Source organism: Quercus suber, unplaced genomic scaffold (assembly GCF_002906115.3).
Source record: "Quercus suber isolate HL8 unplaced genomic scaffold, Cork oak 2.0 scaffold_193, whole genome shotgun sequence".
NCBI classification, from domain to species: Eukaryota; Viridiplantae; Streptophyta; class Magnoliopsida; order Fagales; family Fagaceae; genus Quercus; species Quercus suber.
In genome coordinates, this window is record NW_027069651.1 from 540,704 (window position 1) to 557,672 (window position 16,969).

Sequence of the window (16,969 nt, forward strand, 5' to 3'; positions counted from 1 at the left end):
TTGAAATAAATTCCACAAAATCTTAACGTTTTAGTCTTACTTTTAGATTCAGTACATAGCAGGCCAGCCATTTTGTAAAAATCGTTTGGTCAATGAAAATTTATCCGATTAATACTAAAATTTAAGGGAACATTCCCCCATATGTATACAATGTACCACAGAAAACTCAGCACAAAACGATTTTTCTATAATTTATTAAAATCATGTATTGTGGCTGACTCAAATCTGTCCCTGACAGCTTTAGAAAATTGCTATAGTTTTAAGACTAGCCCAAATTATTTGAGAATTTACTCACATTAAAACCACAAGATTTAAGCATATTAAAACAAGGAATCACTCAAAATCTCATATAAGCAACTAATCAAAACACTTGGTATGCAAAAACCACATGCTCACACATCACGTGTAAAAATCACTCAAATGCAAAGGAAACACACTTTAAAATCAACTCACATCAACAAATGCAACAACAAAAACTATATGGTTGCTCTAGGAAACCAACCCTCAAATATCCATTAGAAAACTATCCAACCAAAACCTTTTATCAAAGCAAATCTCTCAAATGATATGAAATTTTTGGATTTTAACAAAACCATTGCTACCGAAAACATCTTAACCCTCTAATGTTCATTATTCACCAAAACCCATCAAGCATTCACTAATAATCATTAAATAGCAAAACCCAAAGGATTTCATAGAAGAAATTGAGGTAAAAGCTTAGATTTTTACCTTGGGTTTAAACCACTTCAAAATCTCATGGAGCTTTAGCTACTAGGAAAACCAATGGAGACATAATCCTCCCTAACAAGGAGGTCTCGACTCGACTAGAGAGAGAAAGAAAGAAATGAGGAAAGAGATATGGGAGCTTGGAGGTTCGGTCACCATTGGGGAGAGAGAGGGAAACGGCTCAAGAAAAGTAGAGGGGGGAGGGGGGGGGGGGTATGGTGATGTATGGGTTATTATGGAAACTCATCACAAAAATATCTTGACAAAAAATTTACCATTTTACCCTTAAATTTTTTCTCTTCCTTAATCCTCACCTAGTCCATCACCCCAAATCACATAAATGTCATCACATAATTTTAATATTAAAAAGACCTCTACAAAAATAAATAACACTCTTATTGAAAAACTTAGAATTCACTTGAGATATTATTCACATTGTAAAATTGCTTAAAAAGGCTTGGGCGTCATCTAAGTGGACTTTTAATGCAACTTCATCCCAAAAGCTAATTGCTACCCAAAAAAAGTGAATTAAATAAAAATTTTCAATCCATGAGTTATATGTCACTCACTTCATCTAACAACACTATAATTGTGATGTAAAAATTAATCATCTTGCATTCAGTTTATGTTATTTATTTTTTATAGTCCAACTCGTTACATGTGTTAATTAAATGCTCTATGAATGACAGTTGCACTGAATCTGAACTTATCGAAAAAATTGTTGAAGAGATCTTAAATTTTGAATTCATTCAAATGCCATCAAATGATGCTACAATGGAGCCGGTTGGAATAAATTCTCGCATAGAGGCGGTGACAAAACTTTTAGATATTGAATCAAATGATGTTCGCATGGTAGGGATCACTGGCCTTGGTGGAATAGGCAAAACTACAATTGCAAAAGCTATATATAATAGCTTTTCAAATCGTTTCAAAGCAAAAAGTTTTCTAGAGAATGTTAGAGAGTGGTCAAAGACAGATCAAGGCATAATCCATTTACAAGAGACACTTCTTAAGGGTGTCTCAAAGGACAAGAATTTGAGGGTGAACACTATATATGAAGGAAAAACAAGGATAAATAAAATTCTTCGCCTGAAAAAGGTTCTTATCATTCTTGATGACGTGGATAATGCCGACCAGATTGAAACATTGCTCGGACAATGTGAATGCTTTGCATTTGGAAGTAGAATCATTCTGACAACAAGATATAAAAGCTTGCTAGTTAATCGAAATGGTCTTTCAACCTATGACTATGGGGTTAAGGAATTAGATGAAGATGAAGCTATTGAACTCTTTCGTAAGCATGCCTTCCCAAGAAACGAAGTCCCTGAAGATTATTTGGAACTTGAGAAACAAGCTATAAGTTATGCCAAAGGCCTTCCTCTAGCTCTAAAAGTAATGGGTCGTGATTTGTGTGAGAAAACTATACAAGAATGGAATGATGCATTAGATTATTATAAAAAAAATCTTCATGAAGATATTAAAAAAATACTAAGAAGAAGTTATGAAGGATTAACTGAAAATGAACAAAATATTTTCCTTGATATTGCATGTTTCTTCAAGGGATATAACATGAGTTATAATATGATTAAGGATGTACTGAAAGCTTGTGGTTTATACCCAGTATATGGTATTCGAAAACTTATTGATAAGTGTCTCTTGACTATTGATCAATATAATTATTATTTGTTGATGCATGACTTATTACAACAAATGGGTATGGACATTGTTCGACAAGAAGCACTAAAAAAGCCTGGGGAACGTAGCAGACTATGGCGTTATAAGGAAGCTCTTGATGTAGTAACTAAAAATATGGTATGTTTGTTGTTTTGATTCACTTCCTCCCTTTACTTCACATGAAAGATGTATTACTCTTTTTCCCCTTTTATTTATTTATTTATTCTAAATGCGATTTTTGTTTAAAATTTGTTAACTATTATATGTTTTGGTGATTCACTTACCCTTTTGTTCAACTAGGGTTCAGATAAAATTCGAAGCATAATATTATGGTCGCCGAAATCAAAATCCGAAAAGGTGCAAATAAAGGCACAATTTTGTAAGATGAAAAATCTTAGATTGCTTTTGATTCGTAATGTACGTTGTCGCAATGGACCCCTTGTATGTCTTCCCAATAAATTAAGCTTGCTTGATTGGCATGGATATCCATTTTCTTCGTTCCCATCTAATTTTTTCCCTAAAAAACTGATTGTGCTCAACATGCCTTATAGCCGATTAAAGGAACCACTCATCCAGGTATGATCATTAGCATTTATAAATTATTATTTTTTTCAAAGTTTTTAATTTTTAATTAATTTATATATACTTCTTTAAAGATTAAACCATGTTCTAACTTTCAAAATTTTTTTTTTTTTCTACAGAATTTTGTATCCTTGACAAATGTGGACTTTAGTTGGTGCAATCTGATTATGAAAATACCTAACTTATCAACGGCCCCAAACATAACGCAATTGATACTTGAAGGGTGTAGAAATTTAGTTGAGATTGATGACTCTGTGGGGCATCTTGATAAGCTTGAAGTGTGGGACCTTTTCCAATGCCAAAAACTTGAAACTCTTCCGAACTGTCTCACAATGAAATCTCTTAGATATTTTGATCTGTTGGAATGCGAGAGGATTAAGAAGTTCCCAAATATCTTGCACAAAATGAAAGGTGTTCAATATTTAAATCTTGAGGGGAACTGTACTAATGAATTGCCTCCGTCATTTGGGAATTTGATTGGGCTTGAGGGCTTAATTATATCATCGGATTCTGGAGAGGCACGTCTTCCAAGTAGCATCTATAATTTACAACATATAAAGGAGCTTCAACTTGCTGGCGATTTCATATTTCCAAAGAACGTGGAGATTGATAGACAGCCAATGTGCAATTCTCTTGGTTGCTCTTCCAAATATGTTTTTCCAATGTTGAAACGACTACAACTTTATTTCTTTGAAATTCGCTCAGAAATAGAATTTATTTTGAATTGTTGTTGCCCCCTCACACTGGAAGTGTTAGAAATCTACAAAAGCAAAGTTGTCACCCTCCCAGAATGTATAAGCAGATTTGAGAGATTACATACGCTTATTATTGGAGATTGCAATAAGTTTTGGGAAATCCAAAGGCTTCCACATAGTATAAGATGTGTAGATGTAGGATATTGCCCATCGCTGGATTCACAATCATTCTTTCAGGTATATCTCTCTCTTAAAGATATTAAGAAACTATTTGTGTTACCTTCACAAATACTACATGATTGAATTTGCTAATTGCATGCAGCTGCTTCCAGAAATCATAGGGCTTCCACCAAATCTACCACCATGTTTAGGAGTAACAAGCCACATGTTAATGTTTCCACACTCATCTACAATGTATGGGACTCATCTATACTGCTTTCGTGAATGTAGTTTTGAGGTGGCAGGACGTAAGAATGATATTCCAAATTGGTTCAACCATCAAAGGGATGGAAATTTAATATCATTCTCGATTGGTCCCGAATTTCCAACAATTGCTCTCTGCATTGCTTTTGGAATGCAAGATTTCCTTTGTAATTGTGATTATTATGTCTTCATTTCCATCAATGGTAGAGAACGAATGTTTGAGGTTAGAAAAAATACGAGGCGTTGGCATCTGTGTTTTATCTGTAGACCTCAGAGCACATTGCAGGGACTATTTCGGGACTTGCAACTAACTGATCGGAATCATGTTGAGATCCGCTGTGAACCTTTCAATGCTTCTTATTATCCTTCATCCAGAGAAAAGATTGCTCCTATCGTTGAAAGGATAGGAGTCCATGTAGATTGCAATTGCCCTCTCTTTCAAGACATTTCGAAGCATCTCCACCCTCTCATGTTGAAGTCTCTACGTCGCGCTGCAAGAGCAGATGTGAAGTATATAGAGCAACCACAACATGATCCAGATTTTGCCGCTAATAAAGGTATTATTCCCTTCGCTTCTATGAACAACACTTTACTTTTGTTTACTCGTCTTTTTTTATTTATATTTTTTATATGTATGAATAATGCTTACTAATTCATGGGAGGCCAAAAGCAACATTGGCGTTTTGTTGATCATATATATTTTGATTTTCCTTATTACTTATCCATAAACCATACAATAGAATAGCTAATCGTGAAGCCCCAAACGCGGAACAATATTTTCGTTTTCATTCTACAAGAAGTTTCTTCCTGTTTACTTTAGTCTTCTTATTAACTCATTTCACTCCTATTTACTATTGTGTCTTGCTATATTTATTTAGGTTTCTCATTTGACTCATCAAATGTTGATGGGTTTGATTTGGGCTCATCTTCAGTGGCCCAGCCTGTAACGCCCCAAGTAAAAAGAAAGAGTAAAAAAAGAAAAAGAAAAGTAAGGCAATGTTTTGGAACATTGTTTAAACAACAATTTTCTTTATTTAAAAAAAAGAAAAGTGAAGGTCTGATTTTTCATTTTTCCCTCAAACACTCTTCACTCTCTCATCATCTTCCACCGGTACGCTCCACACCACCATCTTCACCATCATGTTTTTCGGCAAGATCACCAGGAAAATCCTTAAGCACCTTCGCATATTTTATTTGAGGTAAAAGTTCTAATCTCTTTTTATAGTATCAAAGGTTTTGGAGAATTGAAAAGAAAGAGAAAGTTTGACTGAGAACCAAAAGGATCTTTTGATTAGAATGAATTGAATGAATTAATTTACATTGATGCTCTGTTATATACACGGTTACAGAGCCAAATAACAACCAAAAATTAATCTAACCAACTTCTAACAAACTAACTAATTCTGTTATGACAACTGTTCAGCACTACAACATTCTCACGTGTGTGCTCTCTCACGTGTTGGTCACTTATTCAAAAACACTGTCGTTTTCCTTTATCTTCCCTTTCTTCTGTTGCTTGTAAGCCTTGTCGTTTTGGTCATCTTCTTTCTTTATTTCTGTGTTGCTCTGTTTGCTCTGTTTGCTCTGTTTCATTCTTTCTTTCACAATAGTATGTTCAACACTCCCCCTCAAGTCATGATTTACAGAATCATTGACTTGATCATTTGAAGTCTTCAGAGTTGGGGAGAAAATATCAATTAAACCCAAACAGTTTATCAACCTGCTAAACGTTGGAAGTCCCAAAGCTTTGGTGAAGATATCTGCTGTTTGAAACTGGCTTGAAACGTGAAAGGTTTTGATCACACCCTCTATTATCTTGTCCCTGACCAAATGGCAGTCAACTTCTATATGTTTTGTTTGCTCGTGGAAGACAGGATTGGCTGCTATGTGTAATGCAGCCTGGTTGTCACAGAAAAGCTGAGCACTACATGGATGATCAACTCTCAAATCGCGTAGCAATTGAAGAACCCACACAACTTCACAAGTTGTTATAGCCATTGACCTGTATTCTGCCTCTGCTGAAGATCTAGAGACAGTACATTGCTTCTTAGACCTCCATGAGATTAAGGAATCTCCTAAGAACACACTGTAACCCGTGATTGATCTTCTGGTATCAGGGCAGCCTGCCCAATCAGCATCGCAGAAAGCTTTAACTTGCATTTTGGAGTTGCTGGAGAAGAATAAACCTTTACCTGGAGTACCCTTCAGATATTGCAACACCCTATTAACTGCTAACATGTGAGGTTCCCTTGGTTCAGCCAAAAATTGACTCAATCTGTGGACTGCATAGGTGATATCAGGTCTGGTTAAGGTAAGATAAAGCAACCTTCCTATCAACTTCCTATACTGACTTGCATCTGGAAGTAGCTTTCCCACATCCTTTGAAAGATGTAGATTTTGTTCCATTGGAGTTCTAAGTGGTTTGGACCCCAAGAACCCTGTATCCTGCAGAATTTCCAAACAATACTTCCTTTGATTCAAGCTTATACCCTTATCACTTCTTGCCACCTCAAGACCCAGAAAATACTTCAAGGAACCTAAGTCTTTCAAGCCAAACTTAGTGTCAAGCAAGTGCTTCAAGTCAGCAATGCAGCTAGGATCATTACCAGTGAGTAAAATGTCATCCACATATACTAATAGGGCAGTGAAGGAAGTACCTTTAGTGTATGTAAAAAGGGAATAATCTGCCTTGGATTGGACAAATCCAAAATTCAACAAAGTGTAAGAAAATTTAGCAAACCATTGCCGTGAGGCTTGTTTCAATCCATAGAGACTTTTGTTTAGTTTGCAAACCAAAGGACCACAATTAGAGGAAGAAGCACACTCCCCCTTGCTGTGAAAACCAGGTGGAAGACTCATGTAAACTTCCTCAGACAAATCACCATGGAGGAAGGCGTTATTGACATCCATTTGGTGAAGAGTCCAGCCTTTCACAGCAGCTAGAGATAAAAGAATTCTGACAGAAACTGACTTGGCTACAGGAGAGAATGTATCAGTATAATCAAGGCCTTCTCTCTGTGTATAACCTTTAGCAACCAAGCGAGCCTTATACCTTTCAATGGAGCCATCTGATTTGTATTTAGTTCTGTAGACCCACTTGCAGCCAATTGGAATCTTACCAGGAGGAAGGGTGGTTAGAGTCCAAGTGCGTGTGAGTTCTAAGGCTGCAATTTCAGTGTCCATAGCAGCTCTCCAATGAGGAGACTGAACAGCCTTATGGAAAGTGGTAGGGTCAGGTGAAGTGGAGTCAACAGCCATAACAAACTGCTGGTAATGTTTGGTAAGATTAGAATAGGTAAGGTAGGCAAATATGTCATAAGGTAGGCCAGATGAAGGTGCAGGTGGGGAGGAAGTGACTGATTTGCAGGTATAGTCTTGAAGGTAGGAGGGAGGGTTATGAGGTCTAGTGGATTTTCTGAGGGGTAAGGGAGAGGCTGGCCTAGAAACATGCATAGGAACAGTATCAATTTCAGAATCAACATGAAGTGTAGGGACATGAGGAAGTGATGAATGAGAAGAAGGACTAGAAAACTGATCTGCAGAACCAGAATCTGCAGAACTAGAATCTGCAGAACCAGAATCTGCAGAAGGAGAGATGACAGGATTATTGTTGTTTAAAAGGGTTGAATCTGATATGCAAGAATCAGGTATGGAATGAGGAAAGACAAAAGAAGTGGAATCAAGAATGGAAGACTCAGATAAGGGCAGTGAGGAAAGACTAGAAGAAAAAGGGAAGATATGTTCATAGAAAAACACATCTCTAGAAACAAATGTGGAGTTAGTTGCCAAATCCATGACCTTGTACCCTTTAATACCACTGGGATATCCTAGAAAAACACATTTCTTAGCTCTTGGTGCAAATTTATGTCTGTTTTGACAAAGAGTAGAAGTGAAGCATAAGCAGCCAAAAGTTTTAATGTGAGTATAGGAAGGAGTTTTGTGAAATAGCATTTCAAAAGGAGTTTTATTGTTTAAATGTTTTGAGGGTAACCTATTTATGAGATAGACTGCAGTAAGAATGCAGTCACCCCACATCTTCAATGGCAAGGAAGAATGAAACCTCAAGGCTCTTGCAACATTTAAAATGTGTTGATGCTTTCTCTCAACAATTGCATTTTGTTGAGGGGTCTCAACACAAGTTAATTGATGCAAAATGCCCTTAGATTTAAAGAAATCCTTCATAAAGAATTCAGTGCCATTATCAGTTCTAATACATTTAATTTTGGTGTTAAATTGAGTTTCAACCATGTTTGAAAATTGTTCAACAAGAGCTTGTGTTTCAGACTTGGATTTAAGCAAATAAACCCAAGTACACCTAGAGTAATCATCCACAATGGTAAGAAAAAATCTGTAACCTTCAACAGTTGGAACTGAGAAAGGTCCCCAAAGATCACAATGCACAAGATCAAAGAGGCAATGAGATACATGAGAACTAATAGGAAAAGATAACCTTTTTTGTTTAGCAAAATGACAAATATCACAACAAGCTTCTTTATTAAACTTGGAACCAGATACAAGCTGATTAAGCAGTGACATTTTAGCATAAGAAGGATGCCCTAAACGAAAATGCCACAAATCAACATTATTGACAGAAGTTTTAACAGAAGGAGTTGAACTAGGAAGCTGTGAAGAAGCAGCAAGAGCAGATGAGGGAGAAAAATTCTGTTGCAGTAGATAAAGGCCCTTTGATGCTTTACCCAGTCCAATCATGTTCCAATTGGCTAGGTCCTGGATAAAGCAAAAGGAACCAAAAAATATGAGACAACAAAACCGGGTTTTAGTGAGCTGACTGACTGAGATGAGATTGAAAGTAAAAGAAGGAACACAAAGAACTCCATATAATGTAAGTTGATCTGAAACATGAACTGTGCCTATGTGAGTAACTAAGGCCTTTTCTCCATTTGGCAAATAAACGAAGGTATTTATGGTAGAAGTAATAGAAGATAAGCAGGACACTGAATGGACCATATGGTCTGATGCACCAGTGTCAATAATCCAGTCATTTGCCTTATGAGCATGCCTATCAACTATATGGGCAGAAAATATGGAATGGGAAAAATTTTGAGGCAGCCAAAGAGAGTTACCTGAGAAATTGGCAAGATAAGGCATGGAAGAATTGAAGCCTGTATTTCCAGCAGCACCACTCAGTGGAGACAAGACTGAGGCAGCTTGATGAGTGGATTGAGGAACTTTAGACTGAGAAGCAAGGTAAGAAAGCAGTTGCTCACACTGATTCTGAGTGATAGGACACTGAGGAGCACTGAATTGAGATTGGGGTGCATTGAATTGAGGTTGTGGAAGGTAATGCATCTGATCAGTTTGAACAGGAAAATTATGCATAGGCTGAGGAGTAACATTTCCAAAAACACCATTGTTGCAAAAGAAACCTCCTAAAGATCCATTGCTAGAGACCTGATTGACAGAGGCTTTTCCTTTGTGCTTATATCCTGGAGGGTACCCGTGTAGTTTATAGCATTTATCTGCTATATGTCCAACAACCCCACAGTAGGTACATACAGGTCTTTCCTTCTTCAGATTACCATTCCTTCCATTGTGATTTCCATGAACCACACCCTGATTACCTTGATGACTTTGAAACCCCTTAGAGTTCAAGTTGTTAGCATACAAAGCTGTTGGTTCTATAACCAAATCAGCTTGACCAACTTGCCTACGTTTTTCTTCTTGTAGGATCAAAGAATAAGCTTTGTTCAAAGCTGGAAGTGGCTCAGTGATCAAGATTTGACTAGTAATGGTGGAATAACTATCATTAAGTCCCATGAGGAATCGAAACACTTGATCCTTTTGCTGAGCACACAGCTGATTCTTTTGAGAACCACAGATACACACACAGGTACAAGTAGAAAAGGATTGATAGTGCACAAGTTCATCCCATAAAATTTTAAAGTTGGTGAAATAAGAACTCACCGATGATGAACCTTGTGAAAGCTTTGAGATTTCTTTCTGGATTTCAAAAAATCGTGGAACATTTGGCTGTGAGAACCTATCACGCATATCAATCCACAACTCCCTTGCAGTATGAATGTACATGACACTTGTGGCCAAATCTTTGCTCAAAGAATTCACCATCCATGAAAGAATAGTGGTATTTGCTCTGTGCCATGCGTTGTACAAAGGATGAGAGAGATCAGGTGCAGAGATCGAACCATCAAGAAAACCAAATTTGTTTCTACCACTGAGAGATAGAAACACAGCCCTTGACCAACTTAGGTAATTTTCTAGCCCAATCAATGGTTGGGAAACCAGAACAACATCAGATGGTGGAATGAAATAAGGGCTTGAAGGATTAATATTCATATCTTCCATTGAAGGAGCTTGATTGGATGATCTTCGATTTGCAGTGTCAGAGGTGTTGGAGGGAAGAGTTTCTGATCCTGAAGCAGTGTTAGACGCGGAAGCCATTGATGAGCTTGAATAGCTCTGATACCATATCAAAGGTTTTGGAGAATTGAAAAGAAAGAGAAAGTTTGACTGAGAACCAAAAGGATCTTTTGATTAGAATGAATTGAATGAATTAATTTACATTGATGCTCTGTTATATACACGGTTACAGAGCCAAATAACAACCAAAAATTAATCTAACCAACTTCTAACAAACTAACTAATTCTGTTATGACAACTGTTCAGCACTACAACATTCTCACGTGTGTGCTCTCTCACGTGTTGGTCACTTATTCAAAAACACTGTCGTTTTCCTTTATCTTCCCTTTCTTCTGTTGCTTGTAAGCCTTGTCGTTTTGGTCATCTTCTTTCTTTATTTCTGTGTTGCTCTGTTTGCTCTGTTTGCTCTGTTTCATTCTTTCTTTCACAATAGTATGTTCAACATATAGGTTTTATGCTATTCTTTGAGGTTATTTTTATCTAAGCTTTGATAAGGATACCCATATGATTTATGAGCTTTGGAAGTGATATTTATGTGTTTATATGTATGGGTTTTGTATTGGTGGAATTATTTGATGAGTGAGTTTATGGTTGTGCTAATGGTGGCTATTTAAGGTTTATTTATATCGGAATTTTGGGGGATTTGAGTTATAACATGTGGTAGTTGGTAAAACTAATTTTTCCATTGTTATTGGGTTTATTTGGAGTTAGTTGAAATTCTAAATTTCTTGTCTTTGAGGATATTGTGATTTTGTTTTCAACTCCAATTAGTTTCCACTGTGGGAGAGATGGGAAGACTCTTGATTGGTCTGTTCTTGATGGTCTTTTTATTTTTATTTTTATTTTTATTTTTATTTTGTATTTAAGTAATTGTAATTTATCAATTGGACTGTTCAATGGGACATTGGTCTTATCATGACAAAGATGCTCTAAGCCATAGATGCAAACATTTGAGAAGGCAATATAATGAGAAATGTAACCACTAATATTATGTCTAGTATTCTTATATCCAATCTTGTATCTTTAGAACATATGTTGTTCTTTATGCTGCATCCTTATGCTTCTTCATATAGAAATTAATCTGTTCTGAGTTGTCACAGATTATTTTTGCATAGAGTGAAGAGGTTTCTGATGGAGATGCAATGCAGATTTTGACAATGAAGACCCCAATTTGATGATTGGTATGTTTCTTGGTTCAGCATTGAGAGCTTTCCCCAGTAATTCAAGAATGTTATTGTCTACTTATATTGTCTTATATGTGTTATTCCTTAAGCTAAATATCAATGTTCTTTCAATTGCATTATTTCATTTTCTGTATTGCTATCCTAAAATATGATGTTATAGAACTGATAATTGTGCTTATTTCTGCTTGATTTATGAAAATCCAGCGACTGATGGAGGGTATTAGCAAGTTGATCAAGATGTTGGTTTCATGTAATGGTGTCTGTAAGATTTTCTTTTCACAAGCCTATAACAGACTGGCGGAGATTTATATTTACTTTGATTTAGAATTTTCTGAAGTTGCAAAATTTTAAAGAACTCTAAAATTTTTTAAATTAAGATCTTCTGAACAAACATACCATAATAGAACTCTCCCAATTTTCAAAGATTTATTTCTTATATATGGAAATGACAACCCTGATGAAAGGCAAAATTACTAAACTCTAGACATTGACGACTATGAGCTGGGACTCTCACTCTCTCTCTCTCTCTCTCTCAATACTACCTATAGGTAGAAAAGATCGGTACAATCAATTCATGACTTCCTAGAACTAGATATTTTTTTCAGTATACAATTTTGTTTTCATCACCGTTTCAGTGTATATTCTTCTGTTATGCTCACCTGCTGTCCAATGTGTTCTATTATAGGCATTTATATGGTCTTCTGACTCTTGACATTTTATGTAAAGGTCTTTTTTTCTGGTTCTTGTATCATGTATTATTGTATTTACATGATAAATATAATCACACAAGTTATTCATTTGGAGGGTAAAAATATTAGCAATTCAGCCCGGGTGAACCATCATCCCCAGAAGTTGGCTTCCAATTTGATATTTAAATTTGTGTGCAATGATGCTTCTATCTATTGAGAAACCTTATGCACAAATCAGTATTTTGCCAGTTGAACATGTTTTAAATACATTTCTGCTTAATTTGTTTGCCTTAAAACTCATGGCTATACCCTTTTTTTTCCTTCAAATGTTGCAGTTTCTAAGAACTTACAATTTTTTTTAGCATGCAAAATTTTCATTTTATTGGCATTTACATGATCTTTTCACTCTCTAATATCAATGTAAAAGTCTTTATTTGTCTTTGCAGGCTGAGAACTTGGAATAAGTTTTTTTTAAGGCCTATTGGACAATTTTATTGACTTGATCCATTCAAAGATGATAACAAAAGAATATAGAAAGACATTTTTGCAGTTGGTGATTCTTCTTCTTTTTTCCATTCAATATTTATAATTTTACTTGTTGATTTGATTTTTGAGAAATTCAAAACTTTTCAATTACATACTAGAAGATATTTATTGTTTATCTAAGTATTATATGTATGATTCTAAATGATAATATTCATTTGAGGGGCATCAAATTATATTAGGTTCTCGATCTCATACACACCTATTTATGTATCAACCATGAACCATCCGATTTTTATTACACTAAAAAAGACATTCTTGATGAGAAATAGTATATTTGTAAGCCCAATTGTAACAAACAACAAAGAAGCAAATGTATCCCTTTTTTATTTATTTATTCTTTAATATTATTAGTCATTGTTTCCAGCGTAAAGAAAAGCAACATTTTCAAAAGATCAAGCATGGCAGAAAAATATTAAATACATTGAAAGCTTGGAGTGCAATATAAAAGTCTGGAAGTCATCCAAGAAAATGTGCTTCTCAACAAAGGATGACATTTGGTGATAGTATTGAACAAGAAAATTCTTAGGTAGTCCTGGAGTATAGTGAAATGGTACTCCCTCCTCTCACATTTATGGTGGATCCCACCATGAATTTAATGAGCGGATCCCACCATGAATATGAGAGGAGGGAGCACCATTCTCCATGCTCCGGGAGTGCCTAAGAATTACTTGTATTGAACATATCTAAAAACTGCAAACATCAATCACATAATCTTGCAAGATTTGGAATCCCATGACTTGAACTTGATTAAAAATTCAATACTTTCCATGTGTCAGATCAAAAACAGGAAACATCAATCACATGGTAGCCAATAATACGTGGTTCTTGGGAAGGGTGATGCAGTGATACTTGAGATACATGCATGTTGTTTTGGGTTTGGAGTCTGGATGTCCTAATTTGTTTTTGTTTTATGCATAGGGGCATGACATTTTGTAATTTTCTTTGTATTTGTTTCAGATTTGGTTGGTCAAAATGGACTTCAGCTTGTGTCTCCACTCTGACATTCTCAGATCTGGTGAACATATTTTCAACTGGCCTTTTCAGCATTATAGATGGTTAAGTAAGGGGGATCCTATAGCCCTTCTCTTACGTTTCTATTTTGTTATGAAGAAGCTGAAAAGGATGATTGCAAGAGCAGCAAGAGGCATTCTTATTGTGTTTCAGGTGGGAAAGGAAATTGAAATTTCAAACTTCATTATAGATGATCCCTGCATCATCTTCTATTGGAAATTTAACTTAGCTTGGTTATCTTAGTTTTCTGCTTCTTTGCATTGAGAAATTTCTGCATTAAAAAAGAATATGGGTTTCAAGTGAATTGGTTTGAGCATAAGATGAATTGGCAGATATTGCAGGCTGTAAGGTAGGTTCTCTTCCCATGCGAAATTAACTTTATTAATTGCTGCAAGGATCTTTGTTTTAGGCTTCTTGGAATTTGATGATTGAACAAATATGGACATTAGATTCTATCAATATATATATATATATATATGGACGTTAAACTGAAGTGCATTTAACTACATACTTTCTTTCTTACTTTAGTATGCTGTTATAGGTGGTTTATATGTATGATAAATTGAAGAGCATTTTCCATTTTTGTGTCTGATTTTGTTCAAAGTATCAGATCTAATATTTGCAAATTGTAGAGAAAAAGTCGTTATTTTATCTAATATATTTTCTTGTCCTTCCCTAATTTAGGCTTTGTGGAAGGGGGTGCCCTTTCTCAGATCCCAATTTTTTCCATCCTGAATAGTTCCCTCTTCAATTTTCTTAATACAAGGCTTTAATATTGTTTTTTGCAAATGCATTTGTAATCATGTTAGCAAGTCAGTAATATGGAAGGTGGAGGAGCCCTGTCTCTGATCTATTTGTAATCATGCATTAAGACAAGTTAACATGTAGTTGTATCTGCTTCTATTTGAAGTCGAAATAAATCTTGTTCTTTTGCACTAGCTATGTGATATGCTCTTCTCTCCTATTTCTTGTAGTTCAATAGTCTAGACATGATCTTAATTAAGGGACCCTTTTGTATGATAATTACCTTTGATTCTGTACCTAAATTGAGTGGCATGATTTTCTAGTTTAAGTTATTTCTGTGTTTTATGTAGTTCTCAATATAATGGTGTTTAAAAAAACTGAGAGTCAGATTTCAGTTCAGGCAAGGATTATCAGGAAATGACTTACCATAAAAGAAAAAAAATTAGAAAAAAAAGACCTATTAGATCATGAAGATATTGTCAGAGTTGTGTACAATATTCTTGTACTTTTGTTATTCAGGTATCACTTAGAATGAAAGACATCTGTGACATTATGTACACAAATATGGGCAATTATATCATTTGTTTGTTAATAGATAGTATATATGCAAAGATATCTAATATAAATATAATAAAGCAGAAACATCTAATGAGGCTCTGCCATGATTTTTAACTGTTTGTGAAATTTAAGATTTATAAGATAAAATAGTGTGGTTGTAGAGGAGGGTGGGGAGGGGGCGGGGGGGTCAAGACACAGGGGGAGAAAGTAGAGCAAAGCCACAAAGTTCAAGTCATTACTCTAACTTGTATATATTGGTGTGGTTCTTTTAGGTGAAGAGAATGATCAATCCTCTGCCAATAATGAGCTTAATGAAAGAGTATACAGGCATTACGGGTGTCCTCAATTAGAATGGCTTTTCTTGGGATGAATTTGTAGAACAGTGGCACTATGGCAGCTGATGTTTAGCTTTGGGAAGCTTATAGCAAGGTGCCATTCTATCCCATTAGTAATTTTGCTAGGATAATGGGTTTTCCTCTAGTTATCACTAAAGAGCACCCTAAAGCATAGCATACAAACTTGTATTTTTTTTCCCCTTTGATGAATTGATATTAATTCTGTATTCATTTAGTAAACTGAGTGTTTTTGGGTAACATGGGATGAAGTATATATGATCATATGGATTGTATAATAATCAATGAACTGGATAATTTTGAGTAGCTTTCATTTAAAAATGACATATTGCAGGGGCATTCGGATGCAACTGCATACAAATATAGGGGGATCTCATATTTCTGATTTGTGCCTGATTTATGGTAATGGAAGTCAGAATGGAAGATCAAGTTGTTTGGACATGAAAATGGAGGTCAACAATAATGCCTTTTGGATGGGATTGACTATAACTTGGGATATGCAATATCCAGCTAGGGAGCTTGAAATATCTTATCAAGGGAAAAATGAAAGTTTGCAACTTCTTAAGCCTCAGCATGTTCTCAAAAATTTCAGAGATCATCGAGGGAGAGATACAAGAAGCACTTGAGGAAAGGCCATGAGTAGTCAAAACAAATGTGGGTGCCGAGAAAAGGACAAAGACAACAATTGAATAGAATGTATTGATACAACACTTCAAATTGTTCCTAAAATAGATGAGAAGCTCTTTTTAGAGGGTTTTTGAACTCTTAGAAGATGAGAGAATGGCCATGAAATTTGCAACGAGGAAATGGTTATTGAGAAAGGTTTGACAGGACATCTATTTTGCTTGTCAAATTGGGATATTATATAGATTTGGTTCCGGAGTTTTGTCAATGTAAATAAGATCCAATTTTAGAGTAAAGATATTTTTGGAATAGAATTTCTTGCATGATTTCATTTTTATACTTATACCCAAATCATTTTCAAGTGTTCAAGGTTTTAATAAGAAGTCAGTTTGATTTTGTTGGGAGTACTTGCAGCTGCATGGTGATGTTTACTTTCTTGCTTCATTGATGAAAAAGTAACTAAGTTTATATTAAATATTCACTTGTCACTATCATTCTTTAGGCTTGAAACTTGGGATAACCCAGAATCAGAAGAGAAAAGTAATTGAACGTACTTTCAATTACATGTACACTGACTTACTTTTTAAGGCATCCTGTACTTATAAATTAAAAAAAGAAAAAAGAAAATTAGTTATTCATCTTTGATTATTTTACCCATCTCTTTTATTCGCTTAGCAATAAATAAATTAATAAATAATACTACCAATAAGAACAAGCAAATTTCATGCTAAAATGGCAAAGGGGGCGCTGTTTGCACCCAA

The 16,969-nt window shown here is 35.3% G+C and overlaps 1 protein-coding gene across 17 annotated transcripts; it reads left to right on the forward strand.

Moving 5' to 3' along the window:
• Positions 1-973: 973 nt before the first annotated feature.
• LOC111990581 (disease resistance protein RUN1-like) lies at positions 974-16,615 on the forward strand. 17 transcript variants are annotated; one of them, XM_065778904.1, is made up of 13 exons: positions 974-2,538; positions 2,701-2,976; positions 3,102-3,914; positions 4,000-4,657; positions 4,979-5,299; positions 11,600-11,680; positions 11,888-11,945; positions 12,819-12,925; positions 13,876-13,933; positions 14,029-14,082; positions 14,173-14,278; positions 15,504-15,660; positions 15,919-16,615. In XM_065778904.1, exons 1-5 carry the CDS (start codon positions 1,405-1,407, stop codon positions 5,296-5,298), a joined length of 3,201 nt encoding a protein of 1,066 aa, XP_065634976.1. In that variant the 5' UTR covers positions 974-1,404; the 3' UTR covers position 5,299; positions 11,600-11,680; positions 11,888-11,945; positions 12,819-12,925; positions 13,876-13,933; positions 14,029-14,082; positions 14,173-14,278; positions 15,504-15,660; positions 15,919-16,615. The 17 variants fall into 17 exon arrangements, with proteins under 17 accessions (XP_065634976.1, XP_065634972.1, XP_065634968.1 ...); XM_065778900.1 differs by having other exon boundaries at positions 13,876-14,082; XM_065778896.1 differs by having other exon boundaries at positions 14,029-14,278.
• Positions 16,616-16,969: the final 354 nt, after the last annotated feature.

Coding starts and splice junctions, on each gene's coding strand:
- LOC111990581 (XM_065778893.1), top strand. CDS start 1,405: ATGAATGACAGTTGCACTGAATCTGAACTTATCGAAAAAATTGTTGAA. Junction 3,915..3,999: donor ATTCACAATCATTCTTTCAG/GTATATCTCTCT, acceptor AATTGCATGCAG/CTGCTTCCAGAAATCATAGG. Junction 4,658..4,978: donor AGATTTTGCCGCTAATAAAG/GTATTATTCCCT, acceptor ATATTTATTTAG/GTTTCTCATTTGACTCATCA.